General features: G+C 34.6%; 1 protein-coding gene across 1 annotated transcript in view; it reads left to right on the forward strand.

Annotated features, from left to right (window-relative positions):
• Window positions 1-23,338, forward strand: part of TUSC3 (tumor suppressor candidate 3) — a 135,329-nt gene that overhangs the window by 107,138 nt on the left and 4,853 nt on the right. Inside the window, exons 7-9 of the mRNA XM_075041536.1 lie at window positions 2,753-2,816; window positions 16,759-16,833; window positions 18,874-18,964. Of these exons, the coding sequence (XP_074897637.1) occupies window positions 2,753-2,816; window positions 16,759-16,833; window positions 18,874-18,964 (230 nt within the window). The remainder of the gene's footprint in view (window positions 1-2,752; window positions 2,817-16,758; window positions 16,834-18,873; window positions 18,965-23,338) is intronic.

Genomic DNA, 23,338 nt, shown 5'->3' on the forward strand with positions numbered 1-23,338 from the left:
TAATCAGAATATGATTTAAAAAAACATTAACAATCTAATTATTTTTTATAGCTTTTAGTCTTTTCTTTGTGGTGTTTCGGTGATGCATTGTAACTAGTCTACACATATAGCATTGCAAATTTGGTTTACCTGTTGTGAAGTCTGATCATCTTCAGATTGAGAGAGAATTTTTCAGTCAGTTTTTCAAGTGTGAATAACTAATGAAAAATCATGCTTGAAATTTTCAGATTTGAGAGTGTATTTGCTTGCATTTTTAAAAACATCATTAATATACAGGTTTGACAGCTAGATAGTTATGAAGCTGACGTGTTTCATTAACAAAATTCTTTGTAGTTATTTGATATTCCCAAGTGAAATCAGAAGTCATGCAAACTTGAGTGATATTTTTAAATAAAGTTACTATGCTGGGTGATGAAGACTAGCACCTAAAATGTGATTCCTCCCCAGTGTGGGACAGATTTTTGTCATCAGAAGCAGTAGCATAAATTTACTTTTTTGGAGGTGAGATTCTTCCTCCCTATTAGGATGAAAGCTGAACAATTCAATGTCAGTAAACTATTTTGAGGAAATGAATGATTTCTCTATATAGTCTCTGCATGTATATGTGTTTATGTACATACTTTACATTCTGTTCCTTCAATGGTGTTATGGTGAATTAAATTGCTACCATAAAGAGAAAGAGAAAAATAATTTAACAAAGTATAAAGCATATCAATAAAAATGACATCTCTCATCTAAATGTTTTACAAATACAGAAGGCATTTATAGTCTTAGGAGTCACGTGACAAACAGTTCTATTAATTGGTGATAATAATGTTGTTCTTCAACACAGACTATATTTCTTTAGTTCCCAATGTTCATTTTTATACAATTTAGCATGTGTGCAGAGAAGGAGTAGTTGTGATTATGTATAAATGCATATAGGTACTTAATAACTAAATAGCACTACTAGACCCTGTTACACTTTTCTGATGAAAGGCTCTGTTTTTATTTCAGTTCACATTGTATTAACAAATACAGTATATATTGTAATTATTGTAAGCTTTATGCTATACCTTGGTGCTATGACTGTAAAAAGAAATAGATGTTTACCATCTGTTAGGTACACTTGAATCCAGATCCTACAAGTGTCTATGTATGCCTATGTGTATATATATTGCTTTAGCTGCATGAGGAATAATGACAGAGGGTCACTATTTGCAGGAGTGTTGTCACAAATGAGTCAGAGTACACAATCTATTAAGCATTTTAACTTCATCATTAATTTTTGTTAATGTGAAATATTCCTATTTCCTTCCTTTGTTTTATACATATATGTGTGTGTGTATAGCTTTCGTGAGATTTATAAGGAGCCCTGAAAAAAATCAAGAAATACAGATTGGCTCATTGTCATATCATGCTGCAATGAGATATTCTTATGAGATCAATGATTTTCATCTTGTTAAAGAAAAAAGATGTCTTCTTTGAGAGATGGTATCTTTCGATACATGAAGTTCTTGCCTGGTTTAGCTTTGAATTGGTTATTTGAATAAGCATAATATAATTGAATTTTGAAAACAGTAGATAACCATCCACTGAGTAAAAACTGTATCATATCTTGTGGACTGCATGTTTTGACAGTCCATCAACGAGAATTTAACCAGTGCAGATGAAAGCATTCTTTTGAATGCTGAAGCATCAGAGTATTTCAAATCTGAATTGTTCTGAATCTTGACAAGGATGCTATTCAGGCAGAATTATTCACAGTAAAATCAATTAAAGCAAAATGTATAAGTTAAAAAATAAACAAAACACTGAATCTGTATGGAGGGCAAAAATTTTCCTTTTTCTTTAATAGGAGTGAGTATTTTTCTTTCTATTTAATTGAGGTGAAAATTGCATCTATGCCTAACAAGAATACATACAAATAATACTTTGAGAACATGGATATATTTAATTTCACATAGAATAGTATGACAAGCTATACTTAATGTTTGTAACTGATGTAGTAGAAGAAGAGAGAGAATGTCCCTCATTTTTGCATGTTTGCAGTCCTTCAAATTTTTGCTTCCTTTTCTGCTATCATAGATAGTTAACAATAAACACAACTTCTGAATAATATGCTACATGTTCTTAATAATAAACATACAAAATGAGCCCATTAACAATAATTATTTTGTGGAAAAAAAAAGTAGACTATGTTAGGTTTACATTTAGTATTAATATCTGTGATTACATTTACTGCAATTCTATATAAACAAGACATTTTATGCATTAGGATTTTTTATGGACACAATTGTACCTTCATGGAGAAAGATGGAATAGACTTTGTATGAAGAAACTTCACTCAATCTGAGTAAGACTAAAATAGACTGATTTTTTTAAAGGCAAGGTTCCGTTTTACGTTTTGTCAAAACCATGCTGAGGCATGTCCTTGATTTCATCACCTCCCTTCTCAAAAATTGTATCTCCTGAGCAAATAAATGCATGTTCTTTATTCCACACTGGTAGCAGTGTGAAAAAGAGTCCAGCATAATGCACTTGTGTATGAAACATTGCATTCACTGTATATATGTGCTTTGCCTAAATATGCTGGTTTTAACACTCCTTTTTACTAAACATACATATATAAACTGTGCTGTTCACCTGTAGCTGTTGCTGTCTGTATTTTTCTGCAAAACAGGTTTCATTTTGATTCTCATATATCCTGTTGTGCCATTGTAAGTGGATTTCTTTGTTGTAAAGAGGATTGTTTTTCATTTTTATTTTACAGAGTTACATACATGGAAGCAGTCAGGCTCAGTTTGTTGCAGAATCGCATATTATTCTTCTGCTGAGTATCCTTCAAACTGGTGATGAATAGAAGTAAAGCAAGCTGAGGCACAGTGTGCTTTTAAATGAAATTGCTCTGCCGGTGAATATCATTGAGCAGGTATTGTATTTTGGCTTACTTACTATATGTTTAAATAAATATTCAATATTGTTGCTATTTACTGCCAAGTAAAGCTGACATTGCTTTTCACTAATAAGTACCTTGTTATCTCCTATGTTGCACTCATGGCTGGTTACTAATCTTAATATTTTTCCTTTCAATGTTGTCTTTTCAGTAGCAGAAACTAATTTTCTTCTACTTTTCACTCTTTATTATGAAGGTTAAAAATTTGATATTAAATATTATTTTATTTCTTTTAACTGACAAGGAAAGCATACTGAAATCTACTAATGATTCATGAAGATGATCTGCGTAATCTTTGGGTTTGGGGTTTTTTTTCCCCCACCTAATCTAAACAGTTTACTACTACTTCTTGAAACAAATAACCCAGTTCCATTTGTTCTGACATCAGTTCCTCACAGAAAGACTCTGAGACCTACTTTTACTCTTTCATTCTTACTGAGTCAGAGTAAGTGAAATTAATTTTTTTGTGAATATGTCTTAATAATCTGTAAGAAAAACTCATATACTATCTGGTTTCTTTAAACCCTGCTTCTAATCAGCTTTGCTCATTAAATGAAAAATGTAGTCAACTTTAACCGCTATTAAAATAAAGTCATCCTGTCACAGATACATTCCTGTAAGGAGAACAAGAGCAAGAAAACAACATTTCCCAATTTGAAGTAATGGCCAGATTTCAGAGTCTGATGATCATAGCTACTCCCTTGTTGTCTCCCTGAGGTTATGTTGGCTTAGATCATGCCCTCCCTCTGGCTTCCCTATCTACCTTTGTCTTTGGCATTTACTATCCAAAGAGAACACCACCATTATATCTTCTTGCTTCATTACATTCATTTACCTCACAACAATTTTGCTACCTGTGAAACCTTATTTGCTCCGTAGATAGCCATTGCAAAATTAATTTCAAAGTTATGATCATATTTTGCAGAGTAAATGCAATATTCCCTATTGAACTGGAATACTGTGTCCAGTTATGGGCCCCCCAGTACAGGAAGGATGCAGACTTACTTGAGCAAGTCCAGCAAGGTGCTACAAAGATGTTTAAGGGACTGGAGTATCTCTCATGTGAGGAAAGTCTGAGAGAGCTGGAACTGTTTAACCTGAAGGAGAGAAGACTCAGGGGGATCTTATCCTTGTGTATAGATACCTGATGGGAAGAAATCAAGGAGACAAACTTTCTTAGTAGTGCCCTCTGACAGGACAAGAGGCAGTGGGCCCAAATTGAAAAAAAAAGGAAGTTCAGTCTGAAGAGAAGAAGATGCTTCTTATTGTGAGGGTGGTCAAACTCTGGAACAGGTTGCCCAGAGGGGCTGTAGAGTCTCCATCTGTGAAGATATTCAAAACTTGACTGGACACAGTTCTGGGCAACTTGCTCTAGCAGGTTGCTTGAGCAGAGGGGTTGGATTAGATGATCTCAAGAGGTCCTTTCCAATCTCAACCATTCTGTGATTCTGTCAGTTCTCCAAGTTTTATATCATACCCTGTTTAATGTTGTGTCAAAATCACATTGTATTCATTAAAGTTTTGGAAGCGCATTTGTTTGTTCATGATTTCTAAATTTGGGCACTTTTTCTTGGGAAGAGAGAGTTAAAGATAAATAGCTTTACCTGAAAACTGCCAAGTCAAAACTCAGTGATTATTAATTTAATTGCTACATTTTTTAAAAGTACACAAAACCAGCTATTATATTTCAGATCAAAAGTTTCTTGAATAATAGATAGTATTCATCTTACATAGTATCATCTTTTTGCTTCCTTTTGTATAGCCACAATGTATTTTTTAATGTTTTTTGCTTTTCCTGAACTGCCACAATTTAAACAAATCTGTTACCTAAAACAAATCCTGTTGGCTGCTTGAGAATTGGAAAACTAAACCTAAACCCCAGCTGAGATTAAAAATAAATAAAACTTTTGTTCATGACATATTTTGTTTGTCTGACTCAGGCATGAAAGTGATATCTTTTTCTTGGCAAAGACTGTCTTTAAACTGGGAAGTTGGCTAACTACATTAAAGCAGCTGGCTGAAAGAATCTTTTCAGTGAGGTTGTTCATTGCCACTTGCAAAAAGAATTCTCTAAGGTTTCATTTCATGGCTCAATACTATTGAGCTGAGTTTTTGGTCACACACATATTTCACAAGTGACATGAAATCTTGACAGATTTTAACAGTTATGCATGAAAGAATTAATATTTCTTTATCCTTTCAATGTTGATAGTATTTATTAGCTGCTCCATTGTTTCTTCATTATTTATTTATTCAGGAAATGTTGATAGAAGATGTGGGAATTAGAAAAAAGAATGCCAGAATGATAAACAGTACTACATTCACTTTATCCTTTGAAGTTTAAAAGATGCATTGAATTTTAAAACAAGACATTACTATCCTGGTAATGTACCTGCTTCATTTGGTTGCTTCTTTTCTCTTTGTAGTAGTAAGAACACAGACAAGGTTGTCACTTCTTGCTAGATGTTGAAGTGCAATGTTGTGTTTCTCTGTAAAGTGAGTATTTAATATCTCTGATGAGAAAATACAAATTTCCATTGCATTTCTATACTTGCTTTTAGATAGTGATTCTACCCAGTCTGCTAGATGGTTTCCATATAAAGATCTGATGTTTTTTCGAGAAATGTAGCTACATAATTAGGACATGGGTAAGAAGGACTTGTGAAGTTGTCAGATGTTCTGTTTCAATTATATTATAAAGCAAAATTAAATTCAGTAAAATCTATACTGAAAATGTTCCTGATTACATACTAGATGTATGTCCAAAATTTTTATAATATTATAAACAAGTAGTTTTAGTCCTAACAGATAGTTACGACATCTTAGTAGTAACACAATGGAAGTCACTGTAATAGTACAGCACATACAATGTTACATTAGTAAAACACTTCTAAAAAAAAAAAAGGCATTTTGATTATTTTTGTACTTAATTTTATTTCTGTGATATGTTTTCTAACAGCCAAAATACTGATATTGCATTTGGCAGCAGATCAGACTAGCTGAAATGGGTTAGATTTAACACTTTCTGAAGACATTAAAAAAATCATGCTGAGCAAGTACTGCAGAACAAGGAGGCATTATTTCATTTCCAAAGTCCCAAACTGGGTTCTGATTCATTCTGAGGCTCCTTAGAGGTGTTTGATGGTGGCCGTGTTACCAAGTCTGTAGTATCTCATACCTTGGGTAAAGTTTCCTTTTAGAAATTGAAGAAAAAAAAAATCACTATATTTTTGACATAGACCTTGTTGAAGTCCAGGCTGCAGAATAGTGAATAAAAATTTGAATAGGCTTTTAAAAAATGAGAAACAGTCCTTTGTGTGAGAAGTAGCCCCCATAATTCTGATATTCTTTTTACGTTATGAAATAAGGATTTATAGATCTTTCAAATTCACTTGCCCAAGCTAGTTCTAGACTGCAGTGTTTGAGGTGAAATGGTTGTGTGGTCCAGAGCATGTGGAGACACCGGGCTGGCTCTGAGTACAGTGGTAACTCCAGTCAAACTCCAGCACAGCATGGCATCACTGCCTTTGTTCTTGTTCCAAGAGCATTGTAGTCCACAACAGTTTAACTCTACCCTGCCAAGACAGAAATCTCATCTATCTAAACTGTAATATATCCAAATCCACAGAGTTGTCTTGGTATCCCAATACAATTTTCCTATTAGTAGGAATGCAGTACAAAGTACCCGGTAGCCAGTGCTCAAGCTGATCCAGAGTTGATAAGCTTTGCTGCACGCACACTGTTGCCTGCTCAGTCACTCAGATGGTGCTCAGGAAAGAGGCTGCTGTCTCAGGTATGGAGCAAATACGTAGAGCTGACATCCAAAACTGTGCCCGAGCTCGTAAAAGTCCTTGTGGGTGAGCACCCTAGCAGAGAACAGTGGAAGGATATGGTTGGATATGTTATATTATACACTTCTGTGACTTTCAGGCTATTACTACTCTGAAACTTTCAGGGGTTTATGTTATGCTGACAACATGACTGTTACTCAGTTTTGTTGTTATTTGGCTTCCCTTGCTCTTGTCTTGAGGAGTTAACTTCAAGAAATAATCATGGAAATCAAATAAATGTTGGTTGAAAGGGACCTCTGAAGATCACATACTCCAGTCTTCTTCTTAGAGCAGGATTATCCCCAACACTGGATCTGGTCTTCCATGTCTTTGTCTAGTGCAGGTGTTTAAAAACTCCAAGGATGGGGATTGCATAATTTTTCTGAGCAGTTACAGAAGGGAAGTTGTTCCTAACATCCAGTCTGAACCTCCCAAGCTGCAATTCATGGCTGTTTTGTATAACAATCTTGTTCGTCATAAGGTTTTGGCTTCCCTTGGGATTTTTGGCAGCCTTGTAGAATTAGTGGAGTCTTCAGTGATGTTTTCATTCAAAAAATGAAGAGAACGTTCCATGGGGTGGAATAATGAGATTCATTATGGTTTAGCTTTTTTGTTGCCTAGGAAGAAAACAAAAGGCAAAGTTTACTTTTATTCATGCTATCTTACAGATCCTTCCTAGCCATAGATTGGCAGGGGTGTTCTTTTTTTAATTTTTTGGAGGGGGGGCACAGAGAGAATGCTTTAATATTTATTTCCAGAGAAAAAGTAATACTGAATAACAGTTAGGTATAAATATAATTTGAGGCTGCATTTAATCATCCATAAAGATACGCTGGTCTTTTAAATACCTGCTTTCAGTTTTCTTTGAAATTGACCAACTTTGATTTCCTTCCCAGGAGCAACAGAACCTTGTTATCATTTGCAATTGTGAAGGCAGGTTTATTCAATATATGATAGTATTTATCCTCACATCAGCCTCATGATCACTGCTTCAAGCAGCTGGGTGTAATTCACACACATAATAATTTGGGGAGTTATGTAGCGTTATATCAATATTGGGACTCCCCTGTGAAGTAGAAAAGTTATCACGTAAAAGTAAATCACGACAAAAAGTCATCAAGGAAATGGACCTATAGCTGCTGTAGAATAAATGTGGCAGACTGCACAAACAAAAAATTATTTAAAATAAGAGCATGGAATAGATTTTATTTAAACAAAAATCTTTTTTCGTTAAATGGATATGAAAGCAGTAACTTAATGTGGAGCTATCAACATGCTAGACATTGTGCAGACTGTAATGCAAGGTTTTTGCTTCTGAAGAGTTTGAATATCTCTGAGGACCCTAAGACTGCATAATTTTCACAGATGAATAACTTTATTCACATGAGTAATCCTGGTAAGACAATCTATTTGTTGGCTACATACCTAATTCTACTACAGAAGAAGAGCATCTATCTAAACACATTATGATTTAACAATAAAGTTTAGCATCTTCTCAAGTTATCATCACAGTTTACATCCATGTGTATAAGTGCAGCAATGACTGTTAAGAAGATAGTTAGAGAAGGACTGTGCAAAACAAAACATCCAACCATAATCAATGATTTAGGGATTTTTGAGCCAGCTCAGGCATACAGAATATTATAGCTCCTAGCCACCGATGAATACATTCTTATTTCTTTTTAATCCTTTTTTGAATTAATTATGGCACAACATTCTATAACAATGAATTTTCGGCATTAACTTCATGTAGTATGCAGAAGTTACTCCTTTAGGATGTTTTCTTAGTCTATAATTTGCATGATAACTGTATTGTGTGACTTTAATAAGTCATGGGATGTAGTCCTTTTTTTTTTTTTTTTTTTCCTTTTTCCATCTATTTGGGGCTTTATAGAATTCACCATATAGATTTCTCTTTCTTTCCTCCTTTCTAAGTTGAAAAATTCTACTCTTTCCTCATGCAGAAATGGTTCCAGGCTGCTGGTGTCTATTCTTGCAACCCTTTACTGACAGAAATGGGGTCATAGATAATAAGAGTCAGCAGAAATAATCAGGAATTTATTAAAAGAAAAAAAGTGCAGGGTAGTTTGACATTCTTGGAAAGACAAGGAGGAAGACAAGAGTATTGAAGTACTGTTGGTAGAGTTAGGGAGGATAGACTTATTAAGAAGACATAGAGACGGAAGAAAACTAACTGTGGAATTAAGAGCTGTCATTTTCTAAGAGGAACAATGTGAAGTAAACTGCACAATCAGTATTACTGTTGTAATTAACTATAGTTGAATATAGATAGAATATGTTGACTCTAGTAAACTGAACAGCCATTGGAGTATGCAGTGTTGAGCTGTAAATATAGTTCTGGTGAGGGTACAGCAAGAAAGATAAGGAAAAGTAAGGTTGAATAGGCCATGTTGAAGTTGAAAGGTTTCTTCAATTCTTTCATTTCTCCCTTTGGTAGACACTAATCAGTACTTCTAATGAACATCCATTTTGATCAAGTTTTTATGCCATTCCCTGGAGAAATAAAACTGATTTGAATGTAATGTGTCACATTTTTTTTCTTTTAGCAGTAACAATGAATCCTTATTATACGGAGTAAGTTTAAAAGTTACAGTAAATATTTTCATTATCAAAAGAGTTTCAGTTATTAAGCAAATTATTTGTTGTGCAGGAGATAAATCTTAACCATTATTATAGGAATTAGCAGTTACTATTAACCTGGTAATTTTCCTCATTATTAATATTAAACTTAGTTAACTTTGATGCTGATAAAACACATGTACCTAAGTAAAAATGGAAATGTCTTTTCAGTTTGTTAAATTGAATTCCTAAGGCAGGGTTTAATGTGACAGCTGTGTAGGTGGATGAGATGTTGACTGAGGAGGAAAAATAAATTTGATTGGTTACAAAGAAAAGGACAAATCTTTTCTGTAACATTAAAATTACTCCTGTTTTGAAGGACACTTCCTGTCCTACAGAGTGAATTTAAATGAAGTGTATTAAGTGCCTCTTTGGTATAAGGAAGCTTAACTACAGAATGAATTTGAATGGGAGATGTCTTTCTGTGTGCCAGTAGGGCTCATGCAAAGTCACTGGGCATAAGAACCTGAAATTTTGAGTCAAAGTCAGTAGAACAATACTCATTTAGCTCTTGGTAGTAAGACTTATCAGTCGTGCATAATGGAATCAAATTGTGTTCCCCAGACATTATGTGAAAGTGAATGATGATGACAACTAAAGAAGTGAGATAAGGTTTTTGTATGTTTGATCTTAAGGATAAGAAAAAAGGGAAGAACACCACTGTGGAAGAAAATAGAACTAAAAGCACAAAATTATATGATATTTAAACATGCTTCTTAATTAACTATGGAAATAAATATCCAAAGCAGCAAAACATACTGCACGTTTTCTAGTCTTTACTTGCTTATCCACCAATGCTGTCTGTTAACCTTGTAGGCTCTTCTGGCTCTTCTGGAGTCTGCCTGACTCCTCCTAACCATAACAAACCATAAGGAGATGATAGCTAGAAAAATCAAGACATTTCCTTCTATTACCTCATTCTCCTACTGCTTGACCTTAAAATAATTCATAATATGACCTTTTAAGAAAGATACTAAAGTCTCTTAGATGTCAGAGAGATATGCAGAGACCTTAAATTTACACCTGGGCATTTGTCAATACAACATAATTCTCTTCCATCAGCTAAATGAATGATACTGGATTTGGTGAATTACCTTCAAATATGGCATGTGTCCTTTGTATGAAATTATCAACTCTCTAGTTCAGTGATTTTCAATAATTTTCAATTTCTGGCTCTGAAATTTTCCAATGGAAGTGCAGACCCTGCAAAGCAAATTTAGCTGTTGGCTGTTCTGGCAATTGCCCCATTTTTATTTTCTTTTGCAAATATCTGACCACTAGTCCACAGACCAAGAGGCATTCACTGACTGCAATTTGAAGACAACGGCATTTTTAAGGGTTTCTTTAGGCATCAATTAATAATTTTAACAGTTATTTTATTTGTTAAGAAACATATTTGTCCGAGTGGCTAAAAGATGCAGAAACATAGTCCAAAGTTAAATGTTTTACCTTTTGGATCCACAGATAGCTTTTACGAAATTGAATATTCCTCAAGTGCATTCAGCTAAGAATAAACTGTGTCTATTAAGATACTGCATGGGTCTTTAACAATGAAGGAAAGTATAATGCCAGTTTAGAGTCATATTGATGATGATTTATGATATAGAAAAAGAATGTGCGATAGTCTTAAAAAGATTTATAGGTGCTTAGAGAAAGCAAGAGAGATGGTGTGTGTACATGCTGAATGATCAAGTGTGTACTAACAAACATGAGACAACATACTAAGTCTAGTGTTTGAAATAAAGTGCTTGAAAATAAGGTACATGTTTGGCATAAAGTGTTAGTGAGAGAAAATGATATAGCATCATAAAAACTTATAAATAGCTCAGAGTTTGTTTTAGGCAATGTATCTGTGTTTAACAGTTAAGAAAGGAAACTATTAAGAAAAATTCATTCAATTATTTTAATCTCTGGTATGCTTAACATGAAGGAAACTAAAGTACCGTTATACATCTACCTGTTCTGGAGATGTGTATAGTTCTGTGATTTGTATGTCTCTAGGCAAGAAAATTTGTAGAGACAGATTATAAAATGCAAATAAGGTTAGAAAAAAATATTTATTTTGTACAGTGGCAAACCATACTATAAGAATTTGCTAGATGGACAGGACTAACCCTGAACCTCCATCAGATGTAATTTACAAAACCAAAAAGGTCATAAATAATATACGTAAAAATCATCTCTCCAGAGTTAGTTTTAGGTGATCCTAAAAGATGACACCAATATGAATAATTAGGATGTAAATCAGGCTGAAACTCCCTGAATGTTTGATTAGTGATTTAGCACAAACTTAGACAGGTATATGCTACTTTGTTGCAGTTGGATTAGTTGCAGTAAAATGGATTCCAGAGTCTTTCTCTTCTGAAACTTTTATATGACCTTTCCATTCTCAAGTGTCTAAGAGCATCACAAGAGGGATGGTTCCATCAGATTATCTGTGGATTGGAAAGACAGTTTCATAAATTGAAGCTGAAACTAATAAAATGAATAATGAACTTTTTCACTATAGGAGATTCTGTATTAGTATCAAATTGATTCTTTGCTCTGTTAAAATGATGAAAAAGCATCAAAAAGGGAAGTGGTGTAGTTTGATTGGCATTTAAATGATTGAAATGCAAACTTCCAGCTACTTCACTGTTGTGAGTTGCATATTTCAAGGAGTTGAGGGGAACTCCAGTGCCAACTCATGTAATAATTCCTAAAATTCTTGAAAAGCCATTTGGTGTAGCTGAAGCCAGAAGGTTTTAAGATGAAAGAATGTTCAGGTTTATTGTATCAGTACAACTAGATTTCAGACAATTCAAAAATACTGAAGTACATCTTGATTGTGTACAATTCGTGCTTAAATTAAATTCATATTCAAATAAATAATTTACAGACTGTGCTCCACTTTTTCAAGTTCTGAGTTGGGAGTCATCCTTCTTCACTGAGATGAAACATACAGTGATTGGTATCTTAAACCTGTCTCCTTCCTCAGACCTTAAGGCCTGTTGAATCATCCACCGGGATGGTTATGGTCTAATTGAGAATTGATTGCACCTTGAATAGTATAAGTGGAATATTAGAATTCCTTCTGAACCGGAGCAACAATGTCTTGAAACAAGCCATGTTTCATTGCAGAACCATATGTTTTGTCTGCATTAATTTCTTCAACCTGTGATTAAAAAAAATCGGATTCTCGAGCTGGGAAAAGTGGCTAATACCTTGTTTTCAAGAACTGCATGTAGCTGAAGAATATTTCCCAAATAGAATGACTAGAATGCATGTTGTGCTTGCATTTTTCAAATGTAGGTTGTAATTTAAATCCACATGGAAATGGTTCCAATAAATAACCTGTAATGTGGTCAGTATTTCTGAAATTATAGCAGGTATTTTAGACCTTGAAGTATTAGTATGAAAAGTTAAGACAAGTATCTCTCTCAGCAAAATATGCCCCCCTCATAAGGGGTCAGCAAAGAATATCTCCTGTTCTAATTATCACACCTTAGCCAAAAAAAAAAACTAAAAAAAAAAAGAGAGAGAGAGAGAGAGAAGAAAAAACACCATAGATTTTCCCATTGATCATATTACTCCTTCATGAAAGATATATGTGCTTTTCTTTGTTCCATGTATGATAAAGTGAACCAGAAGGTTTTAAAGTTTGTGTGCTAATCTATCCCCATTTTAGTTTACAGTAAACTGAGCACAGACTTGAGTGGACAAATATTTTGTTCTCTATTTTTCTTGCTCGTGTTATTAAGCAACTGCATGATCTGCAACTAAAAGATAATTGTTTCTTTATGTGTATAATGCTAATGCCGGATTTTGTACTCTTGGCAGAAATCCAGCAGAATATGAATGAGACCACAAAACTTTTTCACAAAAGTAATCAAGTGTTAGTCAACCTATTTTCTCTCCTTCTTTTATTCCCTACTCACTACTAATTAGGACTAAATTTGTGAAGTAAAGGTGTAAATTATATATCACAATAAACTTATGAACTATCAGGTTTTCTTCCTTTTGGGTATTCTGGCTGGAATTAAGAGTGATTAAATTTTCTATTAAAGTATGTTAACAAAACTTATCCAAAATATACTAGTAATCAATTTCATTTTGTAAGGTATCTATCATTCTAGAGTTTATTGATCCAATCTTCTTTGTTTTGTTTTGGGTTTGGGTTTGGTGTCCTGGGTTTTTTTAATACTTCCGATCAGGCATCTTGACTTTTGCAAGGCTAAACATTATGCTTTGTTACTGCTGATCATTTTCTGAATAATCTTAAAAATTTTGATGATCACTGTCTTTTTCATCCTACTTTGAAACCGCTCTTCATGTATCAAAACATTCAGAAAATTTTCAAAAGCACTAACTAATGTATTTTGTCAATTTCTAAGAAAAGCATGCACCAGCTGGGAAAAGGAGCAGCAGAAGTTTAATATGTAAAAGTGAAATTATTCCAAATTTGAGAAGACATACAACTGGATTTACACAGAGAAAAAATTGCTACAGAGGAATACATTTATCAGAAAACATGAACACCTGAATTTAAAACATTTGCTAGCCATGGTTTATCTGAGTGCCACATTCCCCTCTTCTTTTCATAATGCGTAGTGAGGGAGATAAAGAGCAATTAGAAAATGAGTACATCTTTTGATACCATCTCTTTTTTCTCAGATGGAAAACTGTCCAAGTAACCACTTGCTAAAATTTTGCATTCTACACTGCTAGAGAAATATGATACTGTAAAACATTATTTTCAGAGCTAGGACTGTTGCTTTCTTTTGTAGAATATCAAAATAATGTAAAGACATAACGTACAATGTTAGAAACAGGAGCAAAAAAAATAACTTAAGCTATATATTCTGTGGTTAAAAGCTAATTATTGCATTGAATTACAACTCAGTAAGACTGAATATTTACTTCAACATCACAGAGCTGAGGCAAGTGAGATGCTCAGTGTTAGAGTGTGAAGTTATGAAGCTGATATTGTTGAAGCTAAAAGGCAACTAGTGAGACTGAAAGCTCAACAATGATGACTAGAGTTAGAAGGCAACAACTGAAGCAAAAATAGTGTCAATGTGAGGGAAGATTTAGGGGTAATGATGTGAGACTCCAAAAGAGAAGGAAAAAAGCCAGCACAGTTCAGCTGGTTACAGATCTAAATTCTCAGTTGCAGAGCAGTTACTTTTGTGAGGCTGTTATTCCTACTGGTAAGAAAAGTGAATTGAACTCATGGTCTGGTAAGAAAATAGGAGCTAAGTTACAGAATTGTTGTCTACCAAACAGCTTTTTAGTGTGTGGTTGGTTGGTTTGTTTCTCAGAAGCAACCAGGTAAAGGAAATAGCAAAGGACCACATTATGTGCAATACTGCATGAGATAATCAAGCAAATAAATTCCATTCACAAGGCAGTCCAAAACCTTTACAAAAAGTAGCGCTTCCTTGAGAGGGTCTAGTGAGTTACCCTGACACCTTGGGGCTGTTTTTCTCCCATGACTCAGTTAAACTAAGAACAAAAAACACTATTCTAAATCTAAGTGAGGGATTGGTAAAATAAACTTACTAGATAATGCTACATTAGGGGCTTTCCTTAATAGGGTAGAAATATATGTGGATTTTTTTTTCCTCAGCCCTTCTTTTTGCAGCTTAATCAATTAATTCATTTTTATGTTTTTCTAACTTTTGAAAGCAAAGAACTGAATTATTTTCATGACATTCTTTCCAATTCTTTTTCTTACTTGAAGCATAGCAGTAGCACAGGAGATTTCCAGTCTCTTAGGCTCATGAATCTGAATCTTAACAGGCAAGGCTTTTACAAAGTAATTTTGGCCTTCCCTTCCAATTTGCATAGTCTCATGGATTCCAAGGTTGGTTTTTTTCAAAATATTTTGCAAATTTTTTTTTTAATATTTTGTCAAATCCAGTAATAAGCTTCTAGAAGACTTGAATATAACCATTTATTCATAAGAGTGACCCTATGCCTTATACCTTGTGCAGGTGTGAGAAAGTAATTTGGGCTACTAGTGTGTTTCTAATTAGTGTCTAATTTAGGACTGTAGGTAGATGTCTATATCAAAGAGGTGGTGTTAAAACTTATGTTTCCTTGATGTCGCCTATTGGCATCTGCCTCCTTTGACCACCAGTGTTTGCTTTTTTTAATCCTGTTATTCTTCATTTGACTTTTCTCATTCTATGTATATGAAATTTGGAAGTCTCAAACCTGAATCAGGCTGCTAATCTCTGACGAAGTATGGTGATGTTGGCATTGACATTTCTAAATCCTTTTACTCAGGCTCAGCTTTATTGAAATTGTATAACTGAAATTTCAGATGTCTTTGAGCATTTTGGTCTAATTTTAAACATTTCTAACATGAAAAATGTTAATATGAACATTGATAGGATTAGTGCAAGTATAGTGTTACAGGATGCAGATATTGTTTATGGACGTAGCATGTTTGAAGTATCTCCCATGTGTTATCCGTGTGTGTAAATAGAAACATCTTGTCATTCTTAAAGTTTGTAGTCATCCTGCTACCTAACCGTGGGGTAAGTAATGTTTAAAAATCCAGCCTTATTCAAGAATCGGTTAACTCTGGTGACGTTCGTATTTCCTGAAATTGTGAGATATAGCTCCCATGATGCATTCCTGCTTCAGTATGGCATTCAGGCATGCCTCCTCTTTAGAACAGATGTTATGCACGGTAGTAACTGTTCCTTTTTGTTTATGCAGTTTCAAATAAACAGTTAAGTGAATGGTTTAAGATCTTGCTAAATTAGTTAAATTGTTTTATCATTATGTACTTGTTCACATTTGTAACAGTTATAATGAGACAATAAAACACTGAAAGTGACTGAGGACTTTGCCTCTGAGATGTTTCTCTGCTGAACTATTAAGCAATATGACACTAAAGAGGGAGCTAATGTCTTATCTAAAAGTAGAGGAAGATAAAGCAGTCCAACTGCTTCAGTTTGCATCAAATAACCAAGGAATTGTCTGCAATAACACTGGATGATTTCTGGTTCTTATAGTTTTAATTTTTTAAAATCCTTTCCTACCAATACACAGAATATTGTAAGATATTGGGGAATAGCTATTTCCGTAACTGTCCAAAATTTCTGTGTCCTACTTGATGATTTGTTCTTTAAAGCTTTTTGAACCTTCTTTCCTTTTTTATCTAGAATGCACAAGGGAAGATCTTGCTACACATTTTTGCCACAGGTGAGTGTATTGGTACAGTACAGATTGTGATATACAGTTTTATATATAAATACTGTCTTTCATTTTATGAACTTGAAAGCTTTAGTTTGTAGATGTACCTTTGTGGCTTTCTGAGGTACTACACATCTGCTGTTTTCCTTGACAATGGCGATACAGATGCTGCTATCACCATGGGAATGGTACTCCTGAATGAAGCTGCTACCTCCAAAGGGGATGTTGGAAAAAGGAGAAGTAAGTTATTTAGGACAACTAAGACAATGTTTAGACAATTAGAAGACAGTGAGAAATTACAAATTAATCTCTGATTAAGTTTTCAGAAGGTCTCTACCTTAAATGAATTTTTACCTTTTGTGGGGTGGAGAAGAGGAGAGTATAAAAATTCTGTTGATAAAACTGCATTCACGTGAAGTTGTAACAGTAAAAAAAAAAACTTTTAAGCATACTCAGCTAAGGTACAGCTTGACACAGTATCTCCACAATGTAGTACTGCATAAGTACTTTTTGGCTCTTGTATTGTATTGGAAGTCAGCGACATAAAGAACAAGAGTTTCAAAACATTGTTTTCAAAGTCAATTTAGGCAGTTAAGATGCTTAAGATGACGGCATCCAAAGGAGTATGAAAATTCTTATACTTAGTACGCTTTGCCAGTATCATGTCTCCAGAAGAAGGTGAAAGCCCAACAGTAGGTGTAGTACAGAACACATCCTAATCTGTAATGTCTAAAGATTCTTAGCCTGAAGTGCAAGTTTTATGTTTTTCTGAGTGTTGTTTTCATTCAGAATATTTGCAAGATTTTTTGGCAATTAATTGCATAAACACACAACGTGAAATTATTTTATCCAGATTTAAACTTCCTGTTATGTCGAGCAAACTTTTAATGAGTATCTTTTAGAGTATCTAGCTTTAATACTGATGTCAAAAGAGACAGTGACATGAGTTTAACTGGAATGTGATCTTAGATCACAACTGAGGTCTGGGTCTCTGAACACGGACACAGTGAAATAACAGTGGGCTGCAGTACAAATTCAGACTCTCTTCTGCTTGTGGCCATTATATGAATGCTTTCCATGTACCTGCCTTGCACTGTTCATTCTTTGCAATTTATTCATCCATGCTTTGAAATCATATTTGTGAGTGGTGATTTCTTTATAATGAAGTGTGTTTATAAGATTTGTACATGGCTAGTTTTCTCAAAATAACTGCAGAAATTTTATATTTCAATTGACGTATGTCAGTTTCCACATGGTCAGTTTTAATGAAAAAATGCATCATTGTCAGTTTCCTCGGCTTCATGGTTGCTCATCCTTCGCTCAAAGCCAGCACACTTTTGAAGCATGAATATTGCAATTAAATAGCAAAGGTTTGGCTAAAGTAGGAATAGTATGAGAAGCTTTTAAAATCAAAGTAGCTTGGTAGAACCAAAACATTATCTAGCACAGATGAGTTGCATCTCAATTATATGCATCAGCTTCTAACATGTTGCCTTTTCTTTTTATTTATTTACACGCAATTGAGCAAGCTATCATGATCAAAAAGGTTTTATGCTATTATTACACAGGATGCCAACTGGTGTTCCAAACTTTATTTGTTAATTTAAGCATTTACTTTGCTAATTCATTCTTTGCCTGAAAAGGCTCAAAGCGCTTGCATCTGGATGCTATTGGAAGGTCTGCGTCATTGTTATTTATCTTCAAAACCTAAAGATTTATATTGCTATCAAGTTCAGAGTAAAAAGTGATTTGGCTAGCAGCCTTGGAACTTACAACAGTGAAATGTTTCAGCCACTAAGAACTAGATAAAGTAGTTACTAAACTGCCTTTGCAGTTACTTCAGCCTTAGATGGTTGACTAGAGAGAATATGATTCCATTAGTCAAGGGATATTTTTCTAAATGTAATTTTCTTTCCAGAAAGAACAAGCAAATACCTGAAATCATATTGCTTGATATATAGAATTTACAGGGTTATTAAATCCATTATCAGCAGTAAGGTGTTTGCATCCGTATACATTTGAGTTGCAAATTACTGCTCTTTTTTCTTGAAAATACATTCACACTGACAAGTTATTTTTTCTTAATAACCATAAATATTATTTCCATATGTGTTTGAAATCCTGTCAGAAGATAGTGGGCATCAGTAGTCAAGGCAGTAACATTTTTTTATTTAACTGTGTCAAAATTCTCCATAAGTGATGGATATAAATAATATTCTTTGTAGAGATTCCAGTTTTAAATCTTTTATGTGCTAATAAACAAAGTTCTTTTCTTTCCAGTAATATGTCTGGTAGGCCTGGGTCTGGTGGTCTTTTTCTTCAGCTTCCTTTTGTCAATATTTCGCTCCAAATACCATGGCTACCCATACAGGTAATCTCTCATTACATTCTCATCTCATAGATTTTAATAGCTTTGTATAAGTTTAAGAATGGCTTTCAGGTAAATGATTTTTAATTTTTACCACTGAAGTTTATGGGAGCTGGAAGAATAGTGATTAATTCAAGCAAACCAAAAACGGGCTGGAAAGCTAACATTGTTAACATGACTGTTAATCCAGACCAGTTAAGTGGGTTTGAGCACAGACATGTGGTATACACAGTGCCTGTCATGGTTTAATGCCAGCCAGCAACTAAGCACCACGCAGCCGCTCACTCACTCCCCCGCCACCCAATGGGATGGGGGAGAAAATTGGGAAAAGAAGTAAAACTCGTGGGTTGAGATAAGAACAGTTTAATAGAACAGAAAAGAAGAAACTAATAATGATAATGATAACACTAATAAAATGACAACAGTAGTAATAAAAGGGTTGGAATGTACAAATGATGCGCAGGGCAATTGCTCACCACCCGCCGACCGACACCCAGCCAGTCCCGGAGCAGCAATTCCCCACCCCCACTTCCCAGTTTATGTACTGGCCATGACGTCCCATGGTATGGAATACCCCTTTGGCCAGTTTGGGTCAGCTGCCCTGGCTGTGTCCCCTCCCAACTTCTTGTGCCCCTCCAGCTTTCTCACTGGCTGGGCACGAGAAGCTGAAAAATCCTTGACTTAGTCTAAACACTACTGAGCAACACCTGAAAACATCAGTGTGTTATCAACATTCTTCGCATACTGAACTCAAACCATAGCACTGTGCCAGCTACTGGGAAGACAGTTAACTCTATCCCAGCTGACACCAGGACAGTGCCCCATGAAAAATGCAAAAGAAAATATATGCTTGAGTTTATAAACCTTTATTAGATATTTATTTGTGCATCTTTTTAACTAAGACGTACATAAGACAAGGCACAAAACCACCAAACCAGTGTACAGTGCTAAGGTATGATTTATCACTGAAAGTACCCTCTTCTTTTGTCAGCCACACCAGAGAAGAAAGAAAGGCTTACAGTCTTTCTTAATTATATGTACAGCTGTCAATTAAACAGTTATAATTTGTCTGAAAAGTAGAAAAATAGGAAAGAAAATGCAGTTCTTACCTTTTGTAGGTGGATGCTTTCAGCTGGAAGATCACCTACAGAGGTAGTCTAGACTTCTGATTCACCTCTTCTTGCTGATCTGCTGTATATTTTTTTAGTAGCCTGTCAGGAGCAGATGGCCCATAGTATTTTCTTGTGATCCTGGTACCATTTTCAGATGTACATGAAAAAGCCTAGGTAGGGGAAAAAGGAAAGGTGCAATTAAGCAAATCTTCAGTTCTGTAGTAATGATGGACCAGGCTACTGAGGTAAAAGCAATACAGTGACATTTCCTGAGTCATTAAGTTTGTGGAACAAAACAGAGACCTGTTCATTTTTCTCTCCCAAAGTTTTGTTTTGTTAGATGATTAAATATTTTTAATGAGGAAGAGTCCTTTTCCTGTTGTTTTGTTCTCCAGGATTAGCAATTTTGTTCCATTGACTTTTGATCCTATTTGAAATGATGCTGTTCTTCCCATTGCTTCAGTCTTCAGTTCAGTAGAGATCAATATATATACATATGTATATAAATATTTATATATGTGTACACTTGACATAGTCTTAACATGCTATACCAGGCTTTAACAATAGAGATAATATGCATGAGTGCTGTTTTCCCCCCTCTAGTTGGCCATAGTGCATTTAAAAAGATGAGAATTTCCTTATTTCCAGTGACATTAATTTCCATAAACTAGTAGACTAGTCCTTCACAGAATATTAGTCTACATTACTCTTACCATGTATGGAAGAGTAAGTGGATGGCATGTGTGTTGCAATGTAGATATAGTAACATTTTGCTGAAAGATCTGGCACGATGAAATGTCAACTAATATATATGTAAGGGAAACATTAGTTCAACATATTCAGAAAGTTATATTTTGAAATAAGTAGAGAACAAAAGAACTGTATTAATGTTAACAGTTCTATTGTTTTTACAGCCACTGTTAAAGAATCATATGAGGAATACTTCTACAGTTTTTCTCAGATACTTCTTAGTGTTGATTTCTATGACTAGGTCTTGCGATTAGTGCAGCATCTAGCTTTATATTCTGTGTTATGTTCCACTAGTAAGGATTCAGCCTTGCGAAGCCAACTTAGATCTAACATTTGAGCTAATACATAAATTTTTTCTATTAGGTTCTGCTGCGAGACTTTAGAACTATTTTCTTGTTTACTGAGCTTGGTCTCTTTATGCAGGTTAATTGACATTTAGTTTTGATCACCTCAGATTAGTTCTAGCATTTAATAACATCGTACTCAAGACAAGGAAACTCTTCCCCTTGCAATATGCACAGAAGGTGTGCTCCTGCTTTTTACTCATTTCTGCTAAGGAAAGAGGTCTGTAAAGGGCCCAGTAGTATCATATTGCAAGATTTCACTAGTATGGAGTTAGTAGTTTGCCATCTGGGATAGTCTGTACAGCCTTTCAGCATCATCTCTGGAGACTACCTTCTAGCTCGACTGACTTGGGGTAAAAGACAGGATCCAGTTTTCCTAAGTGTGAGGTATTCTTACTTCCAGTTAAGTGCTTAAGTCTTAAACTTAAAAGAAGAAGGAATTATGAGCTTGATCTGCAGCTCGTAAGCTCACTTGAGATGCACTCCCAAAAAATGTCGACCCACAGCCTGAGCTCACTTGCATCTTCTCATAACAAGTTTACTAAAAGGAAAAAGCAGTTGCTGTTGTTGTGTTCCTTGCCATGTGATTTAACAGCTATTAAAGAAAACCTGACAGTTGTACTAGTTTCATTTTTAGCTCTTTCATCTTAGGAATGTTCTTATCACCTATTAATAACATGTTTATACGGCTGTGCCAATTTCCACGCTTTGCATGACTTTTGCGTTTGCATTAGGGTTTTTTGACTGCTGTATGATACCTAGGATGTCTGAGGTTGAACAGTACCTTGTGAACCTTAGTATGCTCTGTGAGTTGGCATGCCTACACAATACCACTGATGTTATTGCAGACCTAATTGCTTAGGTCTACTACATATTTTGTAGTATCAGGTATTGTAAGCTTTAAGAATTTAATTTATGTAGGGCTTTTCCCTCTTTTCTTGCTAATCTGTTTGCTGTAAGTTTTGGGTGGGATGGATTTAATTTTTTTTTAAAGGTTTTTTTTTTCCCCACAATTGAACCTGTATTTAGTGAAATATCAGACATCTTTTCTTTGGAGTGTCTAGCAAAAGCTGGAGCCCTATGTAGATTTTTTACTCCTCTGTTCGTATCCAAGCTAAGAATAAAGGACATCAAGAATCAGGGGTAGGGGGAAGAGGAAGGGAAAGAGAACTTCTGAATTCTAGTAAAAGTTTAATTTTAAGAAATTTAATTTGATATGCAATGCATGTGGAAAAGAAATGCACCTGTTAGTATGTTAAAGCTGGTGAAGAAAGAAAAGAAATCCAGCATAGTGCTGAAAAGAATGATTCATCACAATCCTGTTAAAATGAGATAGTGCTGCATCATGTCATTACTGTGAAGGAATTAATTATTATATCTATAAACCTAATTCTGTCTTAAGGAGCTAAGTAGATTCAATATCACAACTTAGTAACACTAATCAAGTAAATTCATAAAAGAATGAACCCTGTGGATGCATAAGTACATGAGAAACATTTAATAGCTGGCTAAGTGTTATGCAGTTTTCTTTGTTTTTTTTTTTTATAATTTTACTGCTCCTGCAGAATTAAGCAAGATCTTACAGGCTTACTTGGACTGTCCTAGATTCTTCATGTTTTCATGGCAATAAATTAATCATACAATCTTAAATCCTCACTCAATGCAGAATTACTGTAAACCGTCACTAGAACTGATCCTTTTGCTTTGCTATTATCAAATTTCATTTGCTAGTTTCCCAAATGTGTAATTTACTTATCTGGTCCTTTCCAATGTTAAATCTTTGAGGTTTCTGTTGGTCTCTTGGGTAGCTCTGACCCCATTTTCTGTTGCATTATTTTAAATAAACACACTATTGATTCTTTGACACTTCAGTGATCTCAACCATGTCATCTTCATGACAATGCCGTAGTGTTTCTTAAAAAAGCCTTTTTGGTTTATGTGCACAGTTGTTCTGAATTTTAATTAAGTGAACGTGCAAAACACTAAGGAGGACCAAGTATATAAACTCTGTTATTTTCTCTTTCCCCCTTTAACTTAATATCCTGCATTTTAACTTCATTCATATATGCTGATATACATTAATCTTTTTGTCTGAATTCCTTAGGATCTTCTAAGGACTTCCATGTCCCATCAACTGATGCCAGTGTAGATATATCTTAAGATGTGAAATA

This window comes from Buteo buteo, chromosome 1 (assembly GCF_964188355.1).
Source record: "Buteo buteo chromosome 1, bButBut1.hap1.1, whole genome shotgun sequence".
In the NCBI taxonomy this organism is placed as follows: domain Eukaryota; kingdom Metazoa; phylum Chordata; class Aves; order Accipitriformes; family Accipitridae; genus Buteo; species Buteo buteo.